The sequence below is a fragment of the Vicugna pacos genome, chromosome 21 (assembly GCF_048564905.1).
Source record: "Vicugna pacos chromosome 21, VicPac4, whole genome shotgun sequence".
NCBI lineage: Eukaryota > Metazoa > Chordata > Mammalia > Artiodactyla > Camelidae > Vicugna > Vicugna pacos.
In genome coordinates, this window is record NC_133007.1 from 7,851,279 (window position 1) to 7,863,391 (window position 12,113).

Genomic DNA, 12,113 nt, shown 5'->3' on the forward strand with positions numbered 1-12,113 from the left:
TTGGTGATGGCTATGTCCTTGAAACTGCCTCTTGATTCTTCACGTTATTTGATGTTACTGTTTTATACTGGGTAAAGGGGATGAACTGTGTGGGGATGGATGGAAACTAAACTTCTGGTGGTGAGCACACTGTAGTGTATCCAGAAGTCAATATATAATGTTGTACACATGAAACTTACATAATGTTATAAACCAATGTTACCTCAATTTAAAAAAACCTTCCTAACAGTGTATTATAATAAAGCGGGATATAACGATGCCAACCTTAGGGGCACCTCTGCTGCACGTCTCTAGGCCGCCTCCTCATTCCATTCACAGCTGGGAAAACTACACATTCTGATCCGATCTTGCTAGCTTAGGACTTCAGCCAAGCGGCGTATCTTCCCAAGATTATGCAGGACTAGATGATTTCAGAACCTACACATTCATACAACCACGCCAAATTCACTTATGGATGTAACAATCTGATATAACAAGGCTGCTAAATATTGAGGTGGTAACTTTAAATATTGTTTCAAAAGGCTGTTTTATCTAATTCTGAAAAATATTTCCACATCTTATTAAAAGTCTCCCCAGTCCCCGCTCCCAAGGACCGTACTTGTTTGTGGGGGGAGCAGCAGTGCTGAAAGCCTGGATTGGGTAGTCTCTGCTGGAGGCAGTAGAAGATTCTGAAGCCAAAAGAGCAGGCAGAGCTCTAATCCGTGTAGAAGTGTCAAAACACAAAGTGTGGAATCCAAAAGGCCATCAAATCCAAGTAAGCCAAAGGCAGGTAACAAAACTTGCCAGAGTCAGGAGTTCGGTGCCAGAGAGGAAAGCAAGCAGTGATGAGGCAGTGATAGGTTGGGAGTTGGGGGGAACTCCTGGGTGTTTTCCTAAACGTCTAATCTATCAGGGTTTGCAGTTTGCTTTTGTGGAGCAGCTAGGGCATAGTCATAGGTGGTCCAGCCCACTTAAGGGGCAAACGGCAATTAGAGTATCACTGAAATGGGAAGTATTTCTCATCACCACTGTGCTGGCCCACACTCATCCCAGTGTACTGGTTATTGGAGTTAAGATGGCATCAAGGGTTGCTGGTCACTTTTCATCCCATATAGATGGTTCCTGGTTTCAGGCTGGCAAATGTTGGCATGAGCAATGGAGGAGGAGGTAGAGTCATGTTGGTTCAGAGGCAGGAACAGAACAATTAGAAGTGAATGTAATAATGGCCTTTATGATCCTTAATCATTCCTTATAGCATGGTTCTTTTTGTCAGGGGCAGATTTGCCCATATATCTGGGGAGTGCCTATGGTATCACTCACTGGCTGGTCTCCTCTTATGTCTAGCTCTAGTCAGCACTTAAGTTGTTCATTACCTTGCAGAGGGCGCCTTCCAGGTCCGCTTGAGTGACGTGTGGTATCTTCAGGTATTAACCAGCTGTTAGGATAGGAGGGCTCGATGGGAAGGGGGTAATGGAGATAAGTTGCTTTGAAACGATGTTCTGGGTGAAAGGGTACAGGAAATAGTCAAAGGCAATACCTACCTCCTAATACTATCACAGTGAAGGTTAGAATTTCAACGTATGAATTTAGGGGGACACAAACATTCAGTGTATTGCAGGCTGTAAGCTGATAAAAGGAGATCACATGTTCTAATTTGTATCTGAGTCCACCACGATCAAACCACATGGTTGTGAGTGGGACAAGTCTAGGGCAAGTTCTACAACAGTGGTACTCCAGGGCATGCAGGGACTGATGGTGACTCTGGTCTGTCTAGCCCTGCATTTATTGAACAGGCATATGACTTAAGGGCTGGCATACTGCGGCTGTCAGACCCAAAATCACCAGAGAGAGGTTGTCCTTTCTTCACAGAACTAGAATAAATAATCCTAAAATTTATGTGGAACCAGTTTTTCTCTTTTTCTGCATTATTTATTTCTTAAGTTAGAGTATACAGCAAGTCTGGCCAGAAAATAATGGGAATGCAGCTTTGCCTATCATTATGAAAACAGCTTTTCATATTGCCCAAGCCACCCTGGGGAAAAACAATAAAGCTGGTGGTATAACCCTTCCAGACTTCAGACTATACTACAAACCTACAGTTATCAAAACAATGTGGTACCGGCACAAAAACAGACACATGCATCAGTGGAACAGAACAGAGAGGCTAGAAATAAATCTACACACCTAAGGTCAACTAATCTACAACAAAGGAGGCAAGAATATATAATGGAGATAAGACAGTCTCTTCAACAAGTGGTGTTGGAAAAGCTGGACAGCTGCATGTACATCAGTGAAGTTAGAACACCCCCTCACACCACACACAAAAATAAACTCAGAATGGTTTAAGGACCTAAATGTAAGACATGCCACCATAAAATTCCTAGAAGAGAACACAGGCAAAACATTCTTGGATATAAATCATAGCATATCTTCTGAGATCAGTCTCCCCAGGAAAAAGAAAGAAAAGCAAAAATAAACAAATGGGACTCATCAAACTTAAAAGCTTTTGCACAGCAAAGCAAACCATCAACAAAACGAAAAGACAAAAGTCAGAATGTGAGAAAATATTTGCAAATGATGTGACCAACAAAGGGTTAATACCCAAAATACACAAACAACTCACACAACTCATAACAAAAAAATAAACAACTCAATCAAAGACTGGGCAGAAGAACTAAATTGATATTTCTTCAAAAGAAGATATACAGATGGCCAACAGGCACATGAAAAGATGCTCAACATTGCTAATTATTAGTAAAACACATATCAAAACCACAGTGAGGTATCACTTCATACCAGTCAGAATGGCCATCATCAAAACGTCTACAAATAATGAATGCTAGAGAGGGTGTGGAGAAAAGGGAACCCTCCTACACTGTTGGTGGGAATGTAGTTTGGTGCAGCCACTATGGAAAACAGTATGGAGATTCCTCAGAAAACTAAAAACAGACTTACCCTATGATCCAGCAATCCCACTCCCGGGTATATCTCCAGAAAAGATGAAAACTCTAATTCAAAAAGATACATGCACTGCCAATGTTCATAGCAGCACCATTTTCAATAGCCAAGACATAAACAACTCAAGTGCTCATCAGCAGATGATTGGCATAAGATATGTGTGTGTGTGTGTGTGTGTGTGTGTGTGTGTGATGGAATATTACTCAGCCATAAAAAGAATGAAATAATGCCATTTGCAGCAACATGGATGGACCTAGATAGTATCATACTTAGTGAAGTAAGTCAGACAAAGACAAATGTTATATATCACTTATATATGGAATCTTAAAAAATTATACAAATGAATCTAAGTACAAAAACAGAAAGAGATTCACAGGCATAGAAAACAAACTTATGGTTACCAAAGGGGAAGGGGTGGGGAGGATAAACTAGGAGAACGGGATTAACAGACACAAATTACTATTTACCACTGTAAACTAGATCAGCAGCATGAATTTAATGTATAGCATAGGGAACTATATTCAGTATCTTGTAATAACCTATAATGGAAAGTAATCTGAAAAAATACGTAACTGAATCAGTTTGCTGTACACTGAAACTAACATAATATGCAAACCAACTATACTTACATTAAAAAAAAAGGAATTTCCAGGGGTCTTTGAAAGTGAATTGCAAAACGTAGGTTAACAAGGCAATACCCGAGTCATTGATTCTCCAGCTAGGAAAGGCCAAGAACAAGAGGAAAGCCCAGTCAATGTATACCAGAATGTACCTGACAAGTGACCTGACCACGGTCAAGTTGGTAGGACCATAATGTGGGTCCAGATCTCTTGGGAGAGAATCACACTGTGCCCACATGCATGGAGTAGGTCTGGTGTGTGGTGAAGAGCAAGGCCTGGTGGACTGGCGCTTGTTCACCAAACTTCCTAAGGTCCCTGAGACATTACCACCATGGTTCCCCAGGGACATGGAACACATCACCACTGAGACTGGGGGCTGGGACACAGAGGAGCATGATGAGGCCCATCCAGTTCCCCTCCTGGGGGGCTAGGCCAGCTTTCTGGAGGTGAGGTCCGCACGACTCTGTCTGGACATCTGGGCACAGGCACCACAGCCTCCCCCGGCAGCCCAAGCACTAGAGAAGGGCAGCAAGAGCTCCTCCCTCCACTCTGCTTGGGAGACCACCTCGGGGTCACCCTGAGAGCATGTGGCAGTGTCTCAAGGACTGTCTAAAACTTCCCACAAATCAGCCATTTGAGAAAGTGAAGCTGCCTATGATAACTTTCAGGCACCAGCAGTGCAGATGACTTCCCTATAGCACACTTTTTAAAAAACTACCTAATATTCATTATGTCTTCCTACCACCACCATAATTTTCTTTTGGGCCTCTCCTTTCCCTGTACTGTTCCATTTTGGTGGAACGGTAGAGCAAAGTGTCCTTCCTTCCCCTTAAGGAAGCTAGAGAGATCCCTGAGGTCTTCTCGCCACACCCTGGTACATTCACAGGGTGGTTTGTGACTACAAAGAAGCCCACCTCCATCATGGCACTTTAAGATTGATATAAGGATGGCAGAAATGATTGGAGTTCATTTGGTGGTAGCCAACTGGGTGAGATGGTGAAGCAATTCTTACTCCTGAAATTTAAAACTACCTGATCCTATCTGTTCCTAGTCTGGGTTTTTAAGACTTCCCTTCAGTCCTCTGAGCTCCCCAACATGCTTTCAACAAATTATCCTTTCCTTTGTGGTTTGCAAGAATGGGCTTCTATAGCCCACAACCAAACCAACCTCAACTAGGTCGATGGTACCAAATAACAAATAACTAATTGTGATGATGTCAGACGTAACTCTGACCTTTAGAGAGAGCCTTCCACCTGATGAGCTGACACATTCTGAGGGGAAGGGCTCTTGTGTCCAGGGATGGGGGCTGCTGATTTGTATGGAAATAACCATTCATTCTGGCAAAGTAGGAAATTAACAAGAAAAAAACATGTTCTGAAATCCTACTAAAAAGCCCCCAGATGTGCTAGACTTTTCCAAGAATCTCTTTGGGAAAGCTAAAGGGTAGGGCTGGCTCTCCCCACCAAGTGGCAACTGGACACAAGAGCCAATAGTGTGAACTGTGGCTTTCAGTTGGGCCGTGAACAGTCAACTGTCAGGCGAATTTCCTGTTTTCTTCCCCTAGAATTAAAGAGTCATCCAGTAGGCTTCGGTTGACCCCAAGAATTTTTTTAAACCCATCCCACACACTTTGACAATGTGTGGGCAGAGGCAGGCCTGACCAGGGGCTGGGCTTACATAGGGCTGAGGGCTCTGGCGTCAGAGGGTTTCTGAGGTTTGAGGAGAAGGCAAAGGCCCAAAATTCCAGGAGATGAATCCAAATGAGCACCAAATGTGTGGACCAAAGCACGTGCAGTAATCTCATAGGTGTTTGGAGCCAGAGAGATAAAGCAAATGCAAGTGAGCCAGGAGGAGTGAGCTAGGAGGGGCCCTTGCTGAGTGACTGCCCACAATGTCACTTGGCATTTGCAACAAGTTTTTGCAGCCTAGTCCATCTCAAGAGCCTAGATGGGTCTAGGGTCACAAACAGAGCAGACAAATGAGGCAATCAAAGCAAAAAATGGAGATTTCTGGGTGAATCTTCAGCAACCCAGGTCCCCCATCTGAGCAATGGCCTACTGCCCCCATCGCCATTGTCAAACAATCCAGAAACACAGGTCCAGCAACCTGGGGGCTCTGACGCCCGTCAACTCTGTAACCCTGGGGAGTCTTACGCCATTTTGGGCCTCAATTCCATCTTCTGAGAAATGGGGATAACAGTATCTCCTCCACCTGCTTTGCTGGGTTACTGTAAAGACCAGATAAATCTTAAGAATGTCTGAAATACAAAATGTGAAAATGCTGTAGAAACCTAAGAGCATTATCAGGATCCTCTCCTGTAAATTGAAAACCTGATGCTCTTTATTTGCCACTCTTCTATGCAGAGTTCAAGTCTTCAAAAAGCATTGTTTACTCAACAGAAACTGACACTTTTCATAGACCTCTGTTTGAAAATCAATTGAAGAGACTAGAAAACCTTTGCACAAGCTATTTTTAATCTTGGAAATAAGCTAATGTACTGATTCCCTGCAATCACCCCTGTGACTCTTAAAGAAAAAATACTCATGAATTGTATATCATGACTCTTCTAGTTGTTGCAAAGGGAGTCCCTCCAATCGACCCACACTGTGAGCTCAAACGTGCAGAGATATCTGGGGTTAGCGCAGTGAGGGGAGCCGTGGTGAACCCCACTATCCTATGGTTGCTACTTGGGTTTGCTCCTGTAAATGGCTTTAATCCGGGTTTTGGATTTAGAGCTCTCCTTGCGCTGTACCTCTGAAAAGACAAAAACAATTAGAGTATTGCTGTAATAATATCTTATGTTTAGTAAGAACTTTTAACTTTACAAAGCATTTAAAAAATTCTGTTTTGCCTGAGTAAGCCCCAAGCTACAAACTAGGTGCCCAAAATTTGACTCTACATTGGTTATTGGGATTGAGAATGCATTTCCTCAAAGTTTAAGTGTAGTCAGCTAACTGCCTGAGTTCTAGGTTCTGGACAAAGGTATTATGTGGTGAAAGAGAGAAGGAAAAGAGGAAGAATGTCCCCTCCTTCCTTCTTATACAAACCCCAAACTTGGTGGAAAAAAAACTCAAGTAGAGCTAGTATCTAGAACCCTCGCATACCCATTCCTGTACCCTTGTTCTGTCTCCTGGTCCCTCTCTCCAGTCTCCTGCGCACAGACCCTCTACAAGCCCCGCCCCCGGGATGGGTGCAGGAGGCCTTCCCCCTCAAGCCTGCTCTCCCTGGCTGCTCCGTGATGCCAGGCTTCTCAACTGGAATCTGTCTGACTGGCTGCTGCCACCTTCATCCCACATCTGGTCGCCTTGTTCACACTTTGTCTAGTCCCCACGGCTAACCATAGGCCTCACTGAGATGACAGACTAAGTTGTATTCATCTTTGTAAAGTCCGTACATTCCCATCAACAGTGTAGAAGGGTTCCCTCTTCTCCACACCCTCTACAGCATTTACTACTTGGTTCTCTTTGACGATAGCCATTCTGATCAGTGTGAGATGTACATTGTGGTTTTGACTTGCATTTCTCTGATAATTAGTGATGGTGAGCATTTTTTCATGTGCCTATTGGCTATTTGTATGCTTTCATTAAAGAAGTATCAATTTAGGTATTCTGCCCATTTGGGGAACGGGTTGTTTGTTTTTTTGTTATTGTGTTGCATGAGCTGTTTGTATATTCTGATAATTAAGCCCTAGACAGTAGCATTGTTTGCAAATATTTTCTCCCATTCCGTAGGCTGTCTTTTCATGTTATCATTTCCTTTGCTGTGCAAAAGCTTTCAAGTTTAATTAGATCCCCTTTGTTTATTTTTGTTTTTATTTCTATTGCCTTGGTAGACTATGAGAACATTGCTAAGGTTTATGTCAGAGAATGTGTTGCCTATGTTTTCTTCTAGGAGGCTTACAGTGTTTTGTCTTGTGTTTACGTCTTTAAGCCATTTTGAGTTTATTTTAGTGTACGGAGTGAGGGAGTGTTCTAACTACTGATTTACATGGTGCTGTCTAGTTTTCCCAACATCACTTGCTGAAGAGCCTGTCTTGTCTCCATTGTATATTCTTGACTCCTTTGTCAAAGATTAATTGACTGTAAGTCTGTGGGCCTATTTCTGGGCTCTGTATTCTGTTCCATTGAGCTGTATATCTGTTTTTGTTCCAGTACCATGCTGTTTTGGTTACTGTAGCTCTGTAGTATTGTCTGAAGTCTGGGAGGGTTATTTCTAAAGCTTCATTTTCTTCAGTATTACTTTGGCAATTCTGGGTCTTTTTTGTGATTCCATATAAGTTTTAGGATATTTTGTTCTAGTTCTGTGGAAAATGTCCTGGGTAATTTTATAGGGATCTCATTAAACCTGTAGATTGCTTTGGGTAGTATGGCCATTTTAACAATATTAATTCTTCCAATCCAAGAGAACAGGGTATCTTCCCATTTCTTCAAATCATCTTTAATTTCCTTTATCACTGTTTTATTGTTCTCTGAATATAAATCTTTCACCTCCTTGGTAGGGCTTATTCCTTTTTTCGTTTTTTGTTTTTGGACGCAATTTTAAAAGGGATTGTTTCTTTACTTTTCTTTTCTGATATTTCATTGTCAGTGTAAAGAAATACAACAGATTTCTGTATGTTAATCTTGTATCCTGCTACTTTGCTGAATTCATTTATCAGTTCTAGTAGTTCCTGTGTGGAATCTTTAGGGTTTTCTATATATAATATCATGTCATCCACATATAGTGACAATTTTACCTCCTCCCTTCCAATTCAGATCACTTTTATTGTTTTTCTCTTGTCTGATTGCTATGGCTATATAAATTCCCCTCTTGATTACTTTCTTTATTCACAGCTCAGAACACAATGATTCACTAATTGTTAAAAATAGTGACATAACACAAAAATAAATGTCTCCCTACTCTATCCAAATCTTCTTTTTATTCAGCATTCACAAGACTCCTTCCTTTACCACATGATTTTCCATCCTTTCACTGCACAACTATCAGCAGGAAAGTGATCTCCGCACACTAACTCATACGAATATGTCCCTGTATATGCCATAAGTGTCAGGTTGCTCCAGAGGTGTCTGAATTCTTTAAAGGAGCTGCCTGATAACCCTAAGGAATATCTAACTTGTGGATTTTCTGGAGAAATGTTCAGGTTACCTGTCTGGTGTAGAGATTGCCTTGCTTAGCAGCCAGTTCCCTTAAGCTTTGCAAGGCTTCTCATCCTCTACTTTTGAGCCTCTGGCAATGACTCTGATGGGGGTGTAGAAAGGAGGGGAAAGAGTAGCTATGAGTTTATGTAGGTTTTTGTTTGCAGATTGGGGCCTAACTGTGTGTAGTTATCCTTTACCTAACATTATTAAAACTTTTTTTCTGGATTTAAACTAATTCCCAAGAGTTTTATGGAAATTGATAAAACTAAAGTCACTCATTTGATATTGCGGTAACTTCTCCAATTTAACACATAGGCCTTTTGTATGATTTACATATTTATTTTTCTGTAATCTAGAAAAGTCTAGTTTCCAAATCAACAGGATAAAATTACACCACAATATGAAAAGATAACTTTTTAAAAAATTAATTAATTAATTAATTTTTGTTGGGGAGGTAATTAAGTTTGCTTATTTATTTATTTTTAGAGGAGGTACTGGAGACTGAATCAAGGACATTCCAATAACATTTTTTGTAACTCATGAAAACTCTCTCACATATATTCAAACCTAAAGCTGAAGGATTTTCACACCTGAAAAGATTAACACTTTACCAATTCAGCGTTAATGGAAGGAGAGAAAATGGGCTCACACTCTTCCACCACTGTGATACACCATACTTGAGGCCATAGACTGTGAGGGACTGGCTCATTTACTGCTTTTGCTGGGGGCATGGGTGTAGATAGGTGTGACAAAGGAAAACAGAGAGTAGATATCTTCTCAGAACTAGCCCTTGCACCAAGAGTTGTCCTGGGAATAGACCTCAGGTTGAAGATGAAAGTAAACATCAAAAATTGCCTCCAATACTGGGGATATTAAGAACTGTTAGAGGACAGATTACAGATTAATTTGAGGTAACAAAATGAAGAATTATATTCCTTTTCCTGTAGAATATAGGAGATTGTCTTCATCACAGAAAATCCACTAAGCACCAAAAAATAAAGATAAAATTCCCCATAAACCTCCATCAACCAGAGATAATGTGTGTCAGTGTTTGGATATATTTTGTTCTGGTCTTTTTTCTAGCTTTAAAAAATTGTGTCATATTCCTATTTTTTTGCATTTGATATTTTAACGTAAGAATTTCTCATGTCATTACAAACTCCTTGTAAATACCATTTTAGTGGTTATATAACATTCAGCTATGTTAATATAGCATAATCTATTTAATCTTTCTTCCATGATTGGAGAGGTAGGTTGTTTCTATTTTTTTCCTATTATATACAATGACACACAACATCTTTGTTCCCATATTTAGGATTATTTCCTTAGACTAAATTCTCAAGAGTGAAATTAAGTCAAAATAATATGTATATTTTAAGGCATACTCATAAACACTCTCAAATTATTTTCTAAAAGAGTTATATCTGTCTGTCTACCCATAAGCATTTTTTTATAAAACTAACTACTTTGCTCCTTCTGGCCAGCATTGTATTCTTTGTTTTTAAAAACCTTTGCCAGTTTTATAGGTAAAACTGTTTCTCATGTTAGTTTATTAGTCCACCATTGTAAATCACTTGGTTTACCTTTTTGTGAGTTGCCTGAACAAGATAGTTGTATATGGGACATTGTGCTATGCACCAGAGGTTAACACATTGTGACTGACTGTATTTCAATTGAAAAAAAAAAGATAATTGTATAATATATGTGTGCATACTCCTAGGAGAAATATGAACTAGTTTAAGTCCCCACCAAAGATATTGATACTCTCCTAAAATATTTATGACCCAATCAAGTTTTCACTCAAAAAACAGCCTAAATAAAGCAAAATGACAAAGCAATCCTCACCGTTCTTTGAAGACTTTGAGGCTCTTTCTACTGGCCTCATTTCTTCTTCTTCTTCTTCTTTTTGTTCTTCTTCTCCTCTTTCCCCTTTATTTTCTTCCTCTCCTCCTTCAGAGTCCTTCTCTTTATACTTCATCAATATTTCCTCTAGCTCTTTCTCCAGTTCCCTATTTCTCATAAGGGTATAATGTAGTTTCTCACTTACATCATCAAACTTCTCCTCTGCTCGTCTGGCTCTGCTTTCAACCTCCCTGATGTGGACAAAGTACAGAGAAACAAAACAAAGTAGAAAGGTCCAGAAAAGTATCTTTCATATATAGAAACATACTATCTAAAAAACAGCAGTGGCATTAGAAGACTATATTTGAAGGGTGCAAGTAAGGGAGGCAGCAGCATCAATTAGTCAAACATTGGAGGCCTGGGGGCTACTCTGGATGGTAATGTCAGAGTTGCAGTCATGGTGTGATATGAGAATATAACACATTTATCACTTCTTAATGAAATCTGACTTTTAGGTATCTAGAATTCTCCATCAATAGCCAAGGAATCCCTTTTCAGTAGTTAATCTTGGCTTCTCTTTATTGATGTAATCCAACAAATTAAACCCAACAGGTACCTTCTTTTCCAGCACCTTTAAAACCAGATCTTACAATCAAGAAAACCAGTTTGAAGTGCACTTCTTAATTACTAGAGCACGTATTATATGGCTCTGTGGCTGTGCTCTTCTCTTGGTGTTCTCAGACATCTTAGCTATACTGCCCTTCCTGCTGGCTGGGTTCTTTCCTGTGCACAGTAGTTCTCTAGTTCATCTCTTAGAAACATACTGAATTAGATCACTCCCAACACCTCTTCCCCCAACACACACACACACACACACACACACACACACACACTTGACTTCCTCCATCACCACTGCAGATGACGACAGATGTCCCTATTGGAGCAGTGTAGTCATTGCCTCTAGCAGAAGATCTGAAAATACACAACCCACTAGTAAGGAAATGGGAAGCAGGGGAACCAAAGGTAAGCCAAGAAGTGTGCATTTCTCAGCCAAACCTCCTGGCCAGCAATCTTTTGTCTTCTTACCATTGTGGTGTCTTATACTTACATTAACTTCTCCTGTGTGCGTTCAATTATAGCCATTGCTTCAAGATACTTTGGGGCCAATGTACCTTGATCAGCTGCTTCTCTCTGACAAAGGAAGTACGTACTATGAAAGAAATGAGAATCCCAATGGGAAATACCCTAGTTCTTCAGGATGTTCTGGACCAAGCCTTCCAGAATATGTTTTTCTACTTTTCATATTTATATAGTAGATAATTAAGCACACTCTTAATACCAAAGAAGAACAGGGATTGCCTGTGGCCAAACAGCACACCAGCTTGCAAACTATTCCTACTCATATAGACATTAATTAGAGTTGTAAAGAAGCAGCAAGGAAAATAACATCAACAAAAAGAAATAGGGAAAGAAGAAAAGGTTTAAAAAATAGAGAGAAGGGTAAACATGTTTCTCTAATAAATCAAGTTAAAGATCAAGGAAATTAACTATACTTATCTTACTAATAATTCACTTA

The 12,113-nt window shown here is 40.3% G+C and overlaps 1 protein-coding gene across 5 annotated transcripts in view; it reads right to left on the reverse strand.

Moving 5' to 3' along the window:
- Positions 1–6,009: 6,009 nt before the first annotated feature.
- AXDND1 (axonemal dynein light chain domain containing 1) overlaps positions 6,010–12,113 on the reverse strand; it is a 70,617-nt gene continuing 64,513 nt past the window's right edge. For 3 of the 5 annotated variants that reach the window (XM_072946032.1, XM_072946033.1, XM_072946034.1), the window contains exons 24-26: positions 11,646–11,728; positions 10,541–10,788; positions 6,010–6,311 (exon numbers count right to left, since the gene is read on the reverse strand). In XM_072946032.1, coding sequence (XP_072802133.1) covers positions 6,241–6,311; positions 10,541–10,788; positions 11,646–11,728 — 402 coding nt within the window. In that variant the 3' untranslated portion in view covers positions 6,010–6,240. Of the gene's footprint in view, positions 6,312–8,702; positions 8,796–10,540; positions 10,789–11,645; positions 11,748–12,113 lie in introns of those variants that run through there. The other 2 variants (XR_012062684.1, XR_012062685.1) reach the window with 2 other exon arrangements.